Source organism: Heptranchias perlo, chromosome 41 (assembly GCF_035084215.1).
Source record: "Heptranchias perlo isolate sHepPer1 chromosome 41, sHepPer1.hap1, whole genome shotgun sequence".
Taxonomy (NCBI): domain Eukaryota; kingdom Metazoa; phylum Chordata; class Chondrichthyes; order Hexanchiformes; family Hexanchidae; genus Heptranchias; species Heptranchias perlo.
In genome coordinates, this window is record NC_090365.1 from 3,409,755 (window position 1) to 3,426,620 (window position 16,866).

General features: G+C 44.8%; 1 protein-coding gene across 2 annotated transcripts in view; it reads left to right on the plus strand.

The window, feature by feature from the left end:
- LOC137305947 (BTB/POZ domain-containing protein 7-like) overlaps positions 1 to 16,866 on the plus strand; it is a 56,260-nt gene that overhangs the window by 23,269 nt on the left and 16,125 nt on the right. For both annotated transcript variants that reach the window (XM_067974908.1, XM_067974909.1), the window contains exons 6-7: positions 3,574 to 3,734; positions 15,059 to 15,202. In XM_067974908.1, the coding sequence (XP_067831009.1) occupies positions 3,574 to 3,734; positions 15,059 to 15,202 (305 nt within the window). The remainder of the gene's footprint in view (positions 1 to 3,573; positions 3,735 to 15,058; positions 15,203 to 16,866) is intronic.

A 16,866-nucleotide genomic window follows, 5' to 3' on the forward strand; every position in this document is an offset into this window, starting at 1 on the left:
GAAGTCCCGTCTTCGCACTGAGGACACCATCCAACATGTTGTGTGGCACTACCACCGTGCTAAATGGGATAGATTCAGAACAGATCTAGCAGCTCAAAACTGGGCATCCATGAGGCGCTGTGGGCCATCAGCAGCAGCAGCAGAATTGTATTCCAGCACAATCTGTAACCTCATGGCCCGGCATATTCCTCACTCTACCGTTACCAACAAGCCAGGGGATCAACCCTGGTTCAATGAGGAGTGTAGAAGAGCATGCCAGGAGCAGCACCAGGCGTACCTAAAAATGAGGTGCCAACCTGGTGAAGCTACAACTCAGGACTACATGCACGCTAAACAGCGGAAGCAACATGCTATAGACAGAGCTAAGCGATTCCACAACCAACGGATCAGATCAAAGCTCTGCAGTCCTGCCACATCCAGTCGTGAATGGTGGTGGACAATTAAACAACTAACGGGAGGAGGAGGCTCTGCAAACATCCCCATCCTCAATGATGGCGGAGTCCAGCACGTGAGTGCAAAAGACAAGGCTGAAGCGTTTGCAACCATCTTCAGCCAGAAGTGCCGAGTGGATGATCCATCTCGGCCTCCTCCCGATATCCCCACCATCACGGAAGCCAGTCTTCGGCCAATTCGATTCACTCCACGTGATATCAAGAAACGGCTGAGTGCACTGGATACAGCAAAGGCTATGGGCCCCGACAACATCCCAGCTGTAATGCTGAAGACTTGTGCTCCAGAACTAGCTGCGCCTCTAGCCAAGCTGTTCCAGTACAGCTACAACATTGGCATCTACCCGACAATGTGGAAAATTGCCCAGGTATGTCCTGTCCACAAAAAGCAGGACAAATCCAATCTGGCCAATTACCGCCCCATCAGTCTACTCTCAATCATCAGCAAAGTGATGGAAGATGTCGTCGACAGTGCTATCAAGCGGCACTTACTCACCAATAACCTGCTCACCGATGCTCAGTTTGGGTTCCGCCAGGACCACTCGGCTCCAGACCTCATTATGGTCTTGGTCCAAACATGGACAAAAGAGCTGAATTCCAGAGGTGAGGTGAGAGTGACTGCCCTTGATATCAAGGCAGCATTTGACCGAGTGTGGCACCAAGGAGCCCTGGTAAAATTGAAGTCAATGGGAATCAGGGGGAAAACTCTCCAGTGACTGGAGTCATACCTAGCACAAAGGAAGATGGTAGTGGTTGTTGGAGGCCAATCATCTCAGCCCCAGGACATTGCTGCAGGAGTTCCTCAGGGCAGTGTCCTAGGCCCAACCATCTTCAGCTGCTTCATCAATGACCTTTCCTCCATCATAAAGTCAGAAATGCGGATGTTCGCTGATGACTGCACAGTGTTCAGTTCCATTCGCAACCTCTCAAATAATGAAGCAGTCTGAGCCCGCATGCAGCAAGACCTGGACAACATCCAGGCTTGGGCTCATAAGTGGCAAGTAACATTCGTGCCAGATAAGTGCCAGGCAATGACCATCTCCAACAAGAGAGAGTCTGACCACCTCCCCTTGACATTCAACGGCATTACCATCGCCGAATCCCCCACCATCAACATCCTGGGGGTCACCATTGACCAGAAACTTAACTGGACCAGCCATAGAAATACTGTGGCTACGAGAGCAGGTCAGAGGTTGGGTATTCTGCGGCGAGTGACTCACCTCCTGACTCCCCAAAGCCTTTCCACCATCTACAAGGCACAAGTCAGGAGTGTGATGGAATATTCTCCACTTGCCTGGATGAGTGCAGCTCCAACAACACTCAAGAAGCTCGACACCATCCAGGACAAAGCAGCCTGCTTGATTGGCACCCCATCCACCACCCTAAACATTCACTCCCTTCACCACCGGCGCACTGTGGCTGCAGTGTGTACCATCCACAGGATGCACTGCAGCAACTCGCCAAGGCTTCTTCGACAGCATCTCCCAAACCCGCGACCTCTACTACCTAGAAGGACAAGAGCAGCAGGCACATGGGAACAACACCACCTGCACGTTCCCCCCCCTAAGTCGCACACCATCCCGACTTGGAAATATATCGCCGTTCCTTCATTGTCGCTGGGTCAAAATCCTGGAACTCCCTTCCTAACAGCACTGTGGGAGAACCTTCACCACACGGACTGCAGCGGTTCAAGAAGGCGGCTCACCACCACCTTCTCGAGGGCAATTAGGGATGGGCAATAAATGCCGGCCTCGCCAGCGACGCCCACATCCCGTGAACAAATTTTTAAAAAAAATGTAAAGGAATATTACTTTAAATTGTGTGAGTAGGTCAAGAGGCCACAGGTTCTAACTCCTAAAAGGTGAACTAAAGGCAGATATCGGGGAAATTCTGCCTCACAGAGTGATCAACATGTAGGATGGACTCCCAGATAGAACAGTGGAGTCAAAGAGCCTGGAATATTTATAGAACCAAGTGGATGCAACTTGGGGGACTTTAGTATCTTTCTGGATGGATGAATTTAGACGGGGTGAATGGCCTTCATTAATCATAACTATCATGTGTTGGGGAATAGAAAGTCTTGGGGGTGGGGGAGGTGCAATATTGGACTGTTTTGGACTCACTTAACTGCAGGGAAAGGAACCTACCGGAAAATTATGCAGAGTCACTGACATAGATGACTTTGAACAGAAATCATTCACCCTGAACTTCCCTTCCCCCTCAAACTTTTCACTGACCGAAGCCGTTTGTGTTTAGCGTGTGTTGGCTGATGGTTGCTCACAGTAACCAAATTAAGGACTGATTGTGCTCAGCATGAGAATCATACTAACAGATGGGGTGCGGTTTCTTGAAATTGATCCCATTAAGTAGTTGCCCCAATCTGTGGTGTATTAGCACTGCGTACAAAGAACAGAGAGCCATTGCGTTTGCTACGGGTGTGAGGAGTCGATTTCATATTGGTTCCTCCAACACCCATTAACTTCCTCGTCGTTGATTGATTTGAAACTCAATCAACCGATTGCACCATCGTATTACACACCTGTGTGCGAAAGGAAAGAAGAGCTTGGAACCTAAACTGCTTAAGATCACATTTACATTGTGGTAAACGATCTGTAGTTCAGGTTTGAAAACCCCCAGTTGGTGGGAGTTCCCAGAGCAATAGCGTCTGTGATCTGACTCGGCTAATGTTGCTGTGTTAATTTGACATTGTAGTTTATTTTTCCGCTTTGTTTTAATCCTGTCCCTGTATTTCTCCTCCCAACAAATCTTAAAAGCCTAGGAATTCAGATAGAAACTGTTCATTTCATTGTTCTATCGGAGCGATGGGACGTGGGTTTGTGCCAGTTGAGTTTCTCTTCCCCACCCCCCCAAACAATAGGCTTGATTGTAAAGAGATGCCAAGTGCAGGCCAGGCATGCCAAAAGGGGAAAGAGAAAATCTTTGAATGAATCGCTCCTGTACTGCTTGCACATCTCCTTTATACAGCAGCCTCCGGAGGAACCTGAGAGCAAGGCTTCAGTTGCTGCCTTGGTTGAGCAAGGCACTTGGTGCGAAAGGACTCTCAACAAAGAAATATAAAAACTGTTTCGTAACTAAAGCTTTCTTTTCCTTTCATGTACCCCAGAGCCCAATTTGCTGAATGGGACGGCGCACAGCGTCAACAAACGCGGGGTGAAGAAGCGTGATTTGGACTCAGCGCAGCTCCGCGAGATCGTTTCTGACCTGGTGCCGTACGTTCGCATTGCTCACATCCTTCCAGCGAAGAGCGAGGTCCTGTCTGATGCTGTAAGTGCCGTTTGCAGGATTTATACCAAACCGTACAAGTTTGCAGCACAGAAGGAGGCCATTCAATCCCATCGTGTCTATGTCGGCTCTTCGCTAGAGCAGTCCAAGCTAAGCCCCCATTACCCTTCTCTTCCCCCCGCAACCTTGTATTTTCCCTTTCCTCTAATTTGCTGTTTGCGGGATCTTGCTGTGCGCATATTGGCTGCGCCATGTATCTACATAACAATCGTGATTAGGAACAGGAGGAGGCCATTCAGCCCCTCGATCCTGCTCTGCCATTCAATTATATCATGACTGATCTGTATCTTAACTCCATCTACCCGCCTTGGTTCTGTATCCCTTGATACCTTGCCTAACAAAAATCTATCAATCTCTGTTTTGATATTTTCAGTTGACCCCCAGCCTCAACAGCTTTTTGGGGCAGAGAGTGTTCCAGATTTCCACTCCCCTTTGTGTGAAGAAGTGCTTCCTGACATCACCCCTGAACGGCCTAGCTCTAATTTTAAGGTTATGCCCCCTTGTTCTGGACTCCCCCCACCATGGAAAATAATTCCTTTAGATGTGAGGCACTTTGGGAAGTTCCAAGGACATAATAAGATGCTCTGTAAATAAAAGTTCTTTCTTTTGACTGACACAACACTGGATGTGGTCTATCTGAAAGATTTCTAATGTAAATTACTCAAATATCAGAGCCAATGAATGGGACAATTGCCCATTTTAGGCATTCACTGTCCGTAATCTGCTCTCCCCAATTTTGGGATCTGTTGTACGTTCACTAGTATTTTGAAGAGGTTCATTTCCCTCCCTGGATTACTGCTGATTTGCACAATGATTACAGCAACTGGGTTTCTTTGCCTCTTCGTGATCATCGCGCATATGGCAAAACACCCATCTCTGGGTTTTGGTTTTCCAGTAGTCATGTAAACATACAACCACATAAGCATTGCACAAATCCTTGCATTTAGCAAATCCTTCGCTGTTAACTTAGAAAACGGGAACTGAAGATTTCTGTTGACTAGGCCATTCTGTAACTGGAGGAAATAACCAGCTTTTTCTGAGAATAAGTATTAATGTATTCTCTTCACCCGTACTAAAAGTCAACCGTACAAGACATGGCTGCTCTGTTGTTTTAAGTGATCCCTGATCCACAGGCCACTCATTTGGGTGAATGCCAAGGGTCTGAATAGTAGGAGACTTTGGCCAGGATGTTCATCAGAAGTGTTGGAGCTCATCTGAGTGGGCCAATCTTGGCCAGTGTCATAGGAGAGGGGGCCCTACATTTGTTCTCTGTGTGCCTGGTTTAGGAAGCGGACAGTTGGCCAGCGTTTCCTATCCTGATTGCTGTCCAGCGACCCCAGAAGGAAAATGCATGTGGTAGATATCAAGTGAGAACAAGATCAGGCTCGGCTGTGACATCCTTCCCGATTGAAGTGCGTGCCAACATACACTGTCTAAGCTGATAGTCGAAGGAGGGCCGTGTGGCTGAGGTTGAGGAGTGCCAGTAGAACCATACTACAGCATGACTTAGTGCCTTCAGGAGAAGAGGAAAGAAGAAAATTAGCAACAAAAAAGTGATGAGCTCTAACACACTATTTGCTCGCTGACCTACATTGGCTCCCGGTCAATGCCTCGATTTTAAAATTCTCATCCTTATGTTCAAATCCCTCCATGGCCTCGCCCCACCCTATCTCTGTGACCTCCTTCAGCTCTACAACCCCCTTGAGAACGCTGCGTTCCTCCAATTCTGGCCTCTTGCGCATCCCCGATTTTCTTCGCATCACCGTTGGCGGCCGTGCTTTCAGCTGTCTAGGCTCTAAGCTCTGGATTTCCCTCCCTGAACCACTATGCCTCTCCAGCTCTCTCTCCTCCTTAAAACCTACCTCTTTGACCAAGCTTTTGGTCACCTGCGCTAATATCTCCTTATGTGGCTCGATGTCAAATTTTGTCAGATGACGCTCCTGTGAAGCGCCTTGGGATGTTTGCCTACGTTAAAGGCGCTATATAAATGCAAATTGTTGTTCAAATCTCTTTCTTGAAGGTTTAAACAGAGGAAATTATTTATAGAAGAGAACTTTTAAAAAAAAAAAAAAAAAATCAGGTTTAAATATGTATTAAAACATTGGCCTGTAAGGGGTTGAAAAATTAGAGGGTCACTAAGAATTAGATGTACCATGAAATCCAAGAAAATAAAAGCCTCCACCATAGGCAGTGCATGTCCCGGGGTCTGTAGGCGGACTGCAAACATTAACAAAAGGCATTGGGTCCTCAAGAATTAGAATTTTTTTTTAAAAAACAACTCTGGCATGCTCTCCTTGTAACTCAGTAAGTTTATCCAGAGTGTAACGCCGTCATTCAGACCAGGAAGTTTGATTCCTGGTCAGTGCTGAATTAACTAATCTTGGCTTACGGGGTGCTGGAGATCAGTACCAGCATCCCAGCTATCAAGGAGAAAATCTATCGGAAGTCCTGTTTCTGGTAGTGTCTGTGAATCCACGCTGGAAGCACACACAAATGTTGGGTGAGGGCAGGATTGAGCAAGGGAGAAAATGAGAAAAGAATTGCTTTTATTGCTGTATGCAATGTTTGGTGCGAAGTGTTACAGTTTTGGTTTTCTGCCAATTTTCTTTCTTCACATTCACAGCAACAGGGCAGTTTCCATGGGCAGGCCTGCATCCCCTATGAGCTGAAATTGATAAACCTTGTGTAGAGTGAATAGGTTAGCATGCTACAAGATTAACAGATACCCCTTTACAGTGCTACATGCCAGAAAGATGTATGCAGATCTCCACTATATGCTGCTGATTGATGGGCAGAAAAATTTCGTGCTGACAGACAGTATAGTTCAGGCTAAAGCTACAAATCAAATTTATTGCAAGATGCAAATTTATTCAGAACAAGATAAATCAGCAGCAGCAGCGCAGTATCTAACTTAGACCAGTACTTTAAACTGATTTATAAAACCATAAATAACAAAGAATTCTGGAGTCCCTTTCCAGAATCCTTAGACTAGGACATGGATGTGCATACCATGGGCACTGCATCTTCATGGACATCTGCCTTACCAATGTGACATGGAAAATGGTTGGGCTGAGTAAGTTCAAGAAACTAGGACTGCCCCCATACCTTCCCCCCCCAGGATACTTCTCTTAAAATCAAGGCCAGGTTCTTTGAAGAGCCTGTTCCCCGTTCCCAGAATAAAGCACAGCTGTTGGCCCAACAGGATACCCCCTCCCCGGGCTCTGGTCCCTTCTTGCAGTGGCAAACTTGCATACATTGTCTCTGGTATTAGTCAGACGATTCTAACCTGATTTTTAGTGATAAGAGGAAATTTATCTAGAGGCCATACCCAGAAATAAATGTAGGCCATCCTCTTTGAATCTCAGTATTCACTCCAAACAGCAGGTGTGGATTAATCGGATTCTGGCTTTCAGAAACGTGGATATATTAAGCGAGGGGTCAACAGCAACTTGCATTGATATAGTGCCTTTTAACGTCGTAAAACGTCCCAAGGCGCTTCGCAGGAGCGTAATCAATCAAAAATTGACAACGAGCCAAAGGAGGAGTTGTAGGTCAGCAAGCACAGGGGTGATGGAGAAATGGCAGACAATATTTACACGCACAGATATTGTATAGAAATATTTATAGTACGCGTAGGATGGAGCCTGTTTCTGCTAACTGCTGGTGAGTCATACTCTGTACAATAGGATGTGAACAGCAATTTACAGAACTGAAAGGGAATTCCATCTTTGAAACGTCCCAAGGCGCTTCACTGGAGCGATTATGGAAACATAGAAAATAGGAGCAGGAGTAGGCCATTCGGCTCTTCGAGCCTGCTCCGCCATTCAGTATGATCATGGCTGATCCTCTATCTCAATACCATATTTCCGCGCTCTCCCCATACCCCTCGATGCCTTTTGTGACTAGAAATCTATCTAGCTCCCTCTTAAATATATTCAGTGACTTGGCCTCCACTGCCTTCAGTGGTAGAGAATTCCACAGGTTCACCACCCTCTGAGTGAAGAAATTCCTCCTCATCTCCGTCCTAAATGTCTTACCCCGTGTCCTGAGACTGTGACCCCTCGTTCTGGACCCCCCAGCCAGGGGAAACATCCTCCCTGCATCGAGTCTGACTAGCCCTGTCAGAATTTTATATGTTTCATTGAGATCCCCTCTCATTCTTCTAAACTCGAGTGAATACAGGCCGAGTCGACCCAATCTCTCCTCATATGACTGTCCTGCCATTCCAGGGATCAGTCTGGTGAAGCTTCGCTACGCTCCCTCTATGGCAAGTATATCCTTTCTTAGATAAGGAGACCAAAACTGCACACAATACTCCAGGTGTGGTCTCAGCAAGGTCCTGTATAACTGCAGTAAGACATCCCTGCTCCTATACTCAAATCCTCTTGCAATGAAGGCCAACATGCCATTTGCTTCCTAACTGCTTGCTGCACCTGCATGTTTGCTTTCAGTGACTGGTGTACAAGGACACCCAGGTCTCTTTGTACATCAACATTCCCCAATCTATCACCATTTAAATAATACTCTGCCTTTCTGTTTTTCCTTCCGAAGTGGATAACTTCACATTTATCCACATTATACTGCATCTGCCATGTATTTGCCCACTCGCTCAACTTGTCTAAATTGCCTTGAAGCCTCTGCATCCTCCTCACAACTCACGATCCCACCTAGTTTTGTGTCGTCAGCAAACTTGGAAATATTACATTTGGTTCCCTCATCCAAATCATTGATATATATTGTGAATAGCTGGGGCCCAAGCACTGATCCCTGCAGTACCCCACTAGTCACCGCCTGCCACCCGGAAAAAAGACCCATTTATTCCTACTCTCTGTTTCCTGTCTGTTAACCAATTTTCAATTCATGCCACTATATTGCCACCAATCCCATGTTCTTTAATTTTGCACACTAACCTCTTATGTGGGACTTTATCAAAATCCAAATAAACCACATCCACTGGTTCTCCCTTATCTATTCTACCAGTTACATCCTCAAAAAAACTCCAGTAGGTTTGTCAAACATGATTTCCTTTTCACAAATCCATATTGACTTTGTCTAATCCTGTTGATATTTTCTAATTGTCCTGTTATCACATCCTTTATAATAGACTCTAGCATTTTCCCTACTACTGTTGGGCTAACCGGTCTGTAGTTCCCTGTTTTCTCTCCTTTTTTAAATAGTGGGGTTACATTTGCCACCCCCCAATCTGCAGGAACTTTTCCATAATCTATAGAATTTTGGAAGATAACAACTAATGCATCCACTATTTCCATGGCTACCTCTTTTAGTACTCTGGGATGCAGATTATCAGGTCCTGGGGATTTATTGGCTTTCAGTCCCATTAATTTCTCCAGCATTATTTTTTTACTAATACTAATTTCTTTTAATTCCTCCTTCTCACTAGTCCCTTGGTTCCCTAGCATTTCTGGGAAGTTATGTGTCCTCTTCCATGAAGACGGAACCAAAGTATTTGTTTAATTGCTCTGCCATTTCCCTGTTCCACATTATAAATTCTCCCCTTTCTGACTGTAAGGGACCTACATTTGTCTTCACTAATCTTTTTCTTTTTACATGCTTGTAGAAGCTTTTACAGTCCACTTTTATGTTCCTTGCAAGTTTACTCTGATACTCTATTTTTCCCCTCTTAATCAATCTCTTGGTCCTTTTTTGATGAATTCTAAACTGCTCCCAATCCTCAAGCTTGTTACTTTTTCTGGCAACTTTAATGACTCTTTGGATCTAATACTATCCTTAATTTCTTCTGTTAGGCACGGTTGGGCCGTTTTTCCTTTTGTGTTTTTGTGCCAGAAAGGAATGTATAATTGTTGCAATTCATGCATTCGTTCCTTAAATGTTAGCCACCGTCATGCCTTTTAATGAAGCTTCCCAATCTATCATAGCCAACTCACTCCTCATACCTTCATAGTTTCCTTTGTTTAGATTTAGGACCCTAATTTCGGATTGGACTACTTCACTTTCCATCTTAATGAAGAATTCTATCATGTTATGGTCACTCTTCCCTAAAGGACCCCACACAACAAGATTATTAATTAACCCCTTCTCGTTGCACAATACCCAATCTAGGATAGCCTGTTCCCTGGTCGGCTCCTCAACGTACTGGTCTAAAAAACCATCTCGTACACACTCCAGGATTTCATCCTCCACAGTATTATTGCTAATTTGGTTTGGCCAGTCTATTATGCAGATTAAAGTCACCCATGATTACTGTAGTACCCTTGTTACATGCATCTCTAATTTCCTGTTTGATCCCATCCCCTACGTTACCACTACTGTTTGGAGGCCTATAGACAACTCCCACCAGTGTTTTCTGCTCCTTGGTGCTTCTTAACTCCACCCAGGCTGATTCTACATCTAGATTTTGTGAAACAATATCCTTTCTCACTATTGTTCTGATTTCATCCTTTACTAACAACGCCACCCCACCTCCTTTTCCTTTTTGCCTGTCCTTCCTAAATATCGGATACCCTTGGATATTCAGCTCCCAGCCTTGGTCACCCTGCAGCCATGTCTCCGTAATCGCAATTGTATCATATCCGTTTATATCTATTTGCACTGTTAATTCGTCTACCTTATTACCAATGCTTCGTGCATTAGATACAGTGCCTTTAGATCTGTCTTTTTAACATTTTTAGACATCTTAACATTTTTTTGTACTATGGCCCTATTTGTCGTCTTGCCATTTTTTTCTTACTCAGACCCTGTTTGTTGTCTTTTTTGTTTGATTATCAAACAAAATTTGACACCGAGCTGCGTAAGGTATTGGGACAGAGTGATCTAAAGTTTGGTTAAAGAGGTAGGTTTTAAGCAGCATCTTAAAGAAAGAGAGAGAGGCGGAGGGGTTTAGGGAGGGAATTCCAGGGCTTAGGGCCTAGGTAGCTGAAGGCACGGCTGCCAGTGGTGGAGCTATGAAAATTGGGGATGTGCAAGAAGTGAGAATTGAAGCTAGTTGCCCACATATTCTGTATCCAGTGTCCAAATACTCCATGCAGTTAGCAGAATGACTCCGTCTGTCCCTCACCCCCCGAGGGCACTGATCCTGGCAGAAGTACAGGTCCGTGGTCACTAGCAGCCCCCGAAGCCACTCACTCGAGTGACCAAGCTTCATGCGTGAGTCTGAAGGCCATTCAAGTGAGGGCATCACTGACCTGTCCTCACTCAATATCCACGCCTGCATTTTGCAGCATAAGCACATTAGAAATAGGAGCAGGAGTAGGCCATACGGCCCCTCGAGCCTGCTCCGCGATTCCGTAAGGTCGTGGCTGATCTTCGACCTCAACTCCACTTTCCCGCCCGATCGCTGGAGAATCGGAGAACCCCAGCTGACCCCCTCTCTCTTCCCTCTTCTCTCTTTCTCCCCCACCCCAACTCAAAATCAGAGGCCAGCTGCTGCAGCCGCTGAGATCAGCCAAGTCAGCACAAACTTGAGGATGAAACAATAGACCTTCAGGTCTGGTGACACGGGACTGTGCCAGGAAAATAAGTTTGAACCCCCTTTTCACAAATGCTGTATCTGCATTATCATAAATACCTGTAATCAAAATGAACAATGGCTTCATTTTTTTTAAGGGTGCAGATGATAGTAAACTTTTGAAAACTGCAATTTTAAAAACACTCATTGAAACAATGAAACTGTTGCTGGGCTCCAGGGACGCCAGCTGCCCTCCAGTACCTTGTCCAAGGGGCCCCTCTTCAGGTGTAAGCCTATACAATAAATGGTAAATATGCTGTTCGGCTGTGTAGGGCATCACATGCCAAATCTAACCCTGTCCTTAACCGATATTCATATAGATGCATTTTTCAGCAGGAGGCAGTGTTTAGGGACAGAAACGTTTATTTTGATCCATTTTTTTAAAAAAAAAATTATTTAAGCAGTGCATTGGGAGACAAAACCCCTGGGCCAGGATACAAAATGTTCTATTTCAAGAAAAGAAACTTGTAACCAAATGACTCACATCTCCAAAAACTTGGCTGTACATCAACTTCTCTTCTGCTAATCGGTCATTTGCATAAGATGTAATATCACAACAGAAACTCAAATCCTGCTGGGAATGCACTGATCACTGGTATTTATGATAACGTAGATACAGAATCTGGGAAAAGGGAATCAAAATCAGTTTGCTGGTGCAGTCACGAGTCATAACAGGAGAAGTACATCGATACATTTACGGTTGTGATTTTTTTTAACAAGGAGTCTGGTGAGGTTTTTGTACCTGATTTTGTGTTGGCGTCGTTTCAGTTTGGATTCTGCAATCCGTCAACAAGCTACAAGCATTTCCCCTGCTAAATTTGCCGTCCTGATCCTACTGAGATTCATAGACCCTTAATTTTTTGTGTGTGGGCCTATTCATCTCCTGCCATGACGGGGAACTGGATCTAGTAGTGTGAGCACTGGGTGCCATCTTTTCCCTTTATCAGTCGCCTGAAATCCAAACGAGAGCAGCTCAAAATATACAGTGGCAGATTGTTCCTGTTCCTGGTCCTGCCTCCGGGAACAATGGATTGCTTGGGTCCTGTGAATACAGGAGCATTGAGTGTGGAAGGAGCACTTACCTGATTATCCGTCCGTAACGGATAGAAAATTGGCCAACCCCTCCCTGTTCAGTGTTCCTGTATTCATAGTGCCCGGGCAATCCAACATTCCCGGACTAAGGGCAGGGAAAATCTGAGGCACTTCTAGGATTGAGTAAAGAGGAAATGTGCCCCAGTCTGCATGCCTAAATATATTATGGAACTAGAGCATTGTTCCTATGGGACTGGTATAAATTTGTGTTTGAAGACATTTTAAATGCTACTTCAAAGTGGTAAAATGCCTTTTTGATGTACAGTAAACCATTTATACAAGTCTGATTCTAGCTGTGAGATGAACACTGGCTCTCACCAGGACTGAAAGTATGCCTGTGTGTACTTTGGATGTCACGTCACTGCACCCCGATTTCATTAGCAATTTTATTTTGAACTAAACACTGGTCAGACTTCGGCTTCACCAGGAAAAGTTGGTATAATAGTTTCTTTTTTAAATTTGTTGTTTATTGCCTATCCACAGTTGCTCTGAGATGGTGGTGATGGGCTGCTGTCTATTGTTTTTTTTTGTGTGAAGTGCCTTGGGACGTTTTGCTACCTTTTAAAGGCACTTTACAAATGCAAGTTGTTGTTTTGTCATCTGTATTGTATCAGATGAAACCGTATTACTAAGGTAATTCAAATCCTGGTTTACTTGAGATAAAAGAAAGTACTTGCATTTATATAGCGCCTTTCACGGCCTCAGGACGTCCCAAAGCGCATTACAGCCATTGAAGTTTAAATCACTGTTGTAATATAGGAAACGCGGCAGCCAATTTGTGCACAGCAAGATCCCACAAACAGCAATGTGATAAATGACCAGATAATCTGTTTTAGTGATGTTTGTTGAGGGATAAATGCTGACCAGGACTTTGGAGAGAACTCCCCTGCTCTTCTTAGAAATGGTGCCATGGGATCTTTCACGACCACCAGAGAGGGCAGACGGGGCCTCGGTTTAACATCTCATCTGAAATCCAGCATCTCTGACAGTGCAGCACTCTCTCAGTACTGCACTGGGAATGTTATCCTAGATTTTGTGCTCTCGTCTCTGGAATGGGACTTGAACCCAGTACCTTTTGACTCCTAGAGGCGAGAGCCCTACCCACTGAGCTACGGCTAATGGGTAATATATCGATCGTATTGCAAAAATGGTACATGTGGCGTACGTTTCCTGACCGTCACCACTTCCTGTCACGCTTCAAAGAAAATTATAAAGGAAAAAAAAACAGTTCTCCAAGAACAGAGTACCACAGACAGAATGTCTGCAGTCTCTTAATATATGTACATCCTCATCCAGTGTTTACTTAACAGCAGTGCCCTCTTAATTGACCTCCTGCATGAACCCACTATTTACTTAACATTATTAGACGTGTAGCCTGAAAGGAACATGCACATACAATTTAAATGGTATAATGTATCTGACCTTGTTAAAGAGCGCATCCTCTCACTTAACATGAATAGTGCCACAAGAGATTTACTTGTTATATATATTGTACATCTGGTGTACATTTCCTGTCCATCACTGTTCAAATTTCTGTGTCACAGGAAAAAAAAATTGTAAAGAATACAAAGGCAGCAATTTGGAAAGTACCTTGAAACTCTTAAGGAATAGAAAATACCGAAATTAGAATGTCTGTCTGTACTCTTAATTAACCTCACCCAGACACTTTTTAAAATATAAGGACAAAGCCAAGGTTCTTACCAGCAGCATCAATTGCAACTAAACTCTGAATGAACTCTGTGTTTACTTAACAACAATATGACTTGCTTTAGCAGCAGAAAAATACATTGTGCATAACATGGCAAAACATTCCTGATCTTATAAAGCAGCCATATCTTGTATACATCTAGCACTCGTCACACAACAGACACCACTCTGTTACCAATGTAAAACAATCTTTGTTTTTTTTAAAACAGCCTTTGACCTGGAGCCTGAAATTTACAGGCAGCTAAAACTGCCCCAGGCCAATGACCTGGTTTTAGAGTAGTGGTCAGGTTAGTAGCTAAATAGTGTCTCTGTCCCTTCTCTCTCTCCCTCTGGCTCTCTCTCTCATGCACACACAAACCAGCAGAGCACAAATCTTGGTTTACTCGATTACCTCGAGCCCAATAGTGTTATCCTGGTATGAGTGAGCTCCCTGATGTTTCAGTTGGTACGTACACTGCTCTGTGTGATGCTCGCCCATGAAGACCCCAATCTGTGATGAATTACTTGATCTCCGTTGAAGCGGTGCTACAATCGGCCTCGAGGCTCTTGGATTAGTGAGGGGGAAGCTAACCACAGTTCCCATTGATCACTGTCTGATGAACCATTTGGGATAGTGTGTGTCTGTCTGATGAGGACAGAATCTGGCTTGGCTGTGGTGTGTCATAGTTAATAGTTGGACAACGCTCACCTTCTTGGCTAGGCGATTGGCCACTTTACTGAGGGAATGGAGAGCGGCTAGTGCTCTGTAGAAAAACTGTAGCAAAAACCGGGCCCATAAACTGAGAGCAAAGATCCAATTGTTCCTTTATCAGCTGCCATTTTTCTCCGCTGAATCTTTTGTGGCTCTCTCGTGAGGTAAGCTTTGAAGTGTGTTCATGGTCTGGGGGTTATACTGATCTTGGCTGGAAGCGTGTGTTTTAACAGCGGTGTGCATTTTGTACTTTTTTTTTTGTTCTCAAGTGTTCGCACTACAGAGCAGTCAATGTAGAGTGGGGGGAAAATATTCTTCTTTTTGTTGCAGATGAAGAGGGCATTGATCAGCTCACCTCCCTTGGACATGCTTCCTCCCCCAGAGGGCAGAAAATCCAGAGCGTGGTTTTGCCTCAAGGCTTCTGGCATCGCTGCCAAACCGCGACTGTTTTCCCCGTACATCGAGGAAGCCAAGGCAAGTAAACTTAACCCTCCTGCTTGTGTTTTTTCAGATGGAGAACACAATAGTAAAAAAAAGTTTCTGATCCGCGCCCTGGAGTCAGCCAAACACCACAGGCACGGCTGTGGTTAGCTGCAGTGTAACGTTAATGAGAAAACAATTTCTGCTATGCTGCCTTCCCTTCGATACCTCCAACACGTGACATCAAATGAAAGCCAGTGCTCGTTCTACCTCACCTCCCTGGTTGTCAGCTCTGATTTAATACCAGCTAATTAGCAGAGTGGAAATGGGGTTTGCTTGTCCTGCTAGTCAGAATTTAGCTCCGTACCGATTTATTGTGTTACTTGGATGCTGGACCCAGTTTCCCAGTGTTTCATCCTTTACTGTTGTGATTGACTTGCTTTGATTCTGATCAATAAAAAGAGAAATTCAAGCTGTAGCCAGTTGCCAAAATGAGCATTCACTACTTATTGTGCAAGGGGGTAAAAACCCTGATTTATTCGTGCTGTTTTTAATGTTGGATTTTTATATCCTGGTAATCTGTTGCTAGGACTGTTCTCCATGGAACAGAGAAGGTTAAGAGAAGATTTAATAGACGTGTTCAAAATTATGAGGGGTTTTGATAGAGTAGATGGGGAGAAATAATTTCAACCTGTGAGATGGTTGGTAACCAGAGGATTTAAGATAATTGGGGGGGTGGGGATGAGGAGAAATATTTTTACGCAACGAGTTATGATCTGGAATGTGCTGCCTGAAAGGGCGGTGGAAGCAGATTCAATAGTAACTTTCAAAAGAGAATTGGATAAATACTTAAAAATGAAAAAAAATTGCAGGGCAATGGGGAAAGAGCAGGGGGAGTGGGACTAATTGGGACAGCTCTTTCAAAGAGCCGGCACAGGCACGATGGGCCGAATGGCCTCCTTCTGAGCTGTATAATACTGTGACATGGCTGACGTCACGTGGGGCCACATTAGGGGTGCTACCTCAGTATCCCTGACAAAACCAAAGGGGAAAATCAGCCAGTTTCTACTCCTGATTGCTACAAAGTGACCCCCTCCCCCGCTGGACAGTGCACATCTGTAGATGTCAGGTGCAAGACTGGGTTCTCGGGTGTAATGTCTTTCTCTCTCTCTCTCGCCCTCTCCATGAATAGTCCAGTGCTATTCATTGCTGGAGCTTACATTTGAATAGCCTCCAGGATTGACTAGGAGTGAGCTGCCAGCATCATAGGACCATATCCCAGCATCAGTCAGTACCTTCAGGGCAGGGGCACACCAAGAGAACTCCTACAGTACCAGTACATTATGCTGTCTTTTGGATCTACATCACTATCCTCTTTATTACTCTTTCACTTACTTCTCGTCGCATAATGACTTTTGAATAGTAATGTTAAAAGATGGAAAAGATCTCCTGAGGCTCCGTGATTTTAACAGCTGAACCGCACAGAGCAGCAAAGCCCCGGGATTCATCCCAGCTCTGTGATGATTTAGCCGATCTCTGCTCGAGTGGCAGTAGGGGTGTTACAACTGGCTCCCCTGGGTTAGGAAAGGGAAACGTGGCCAGGTTTCTCGCATTGCTATCAAGCACTCTGCCTTCCCCCATTGCTTGCTGTATCGATGTCAGTAAGGACACAGTTTTGCTCAGCTGTGATGCTCCCCATAATCGAATAGCTTCCCACC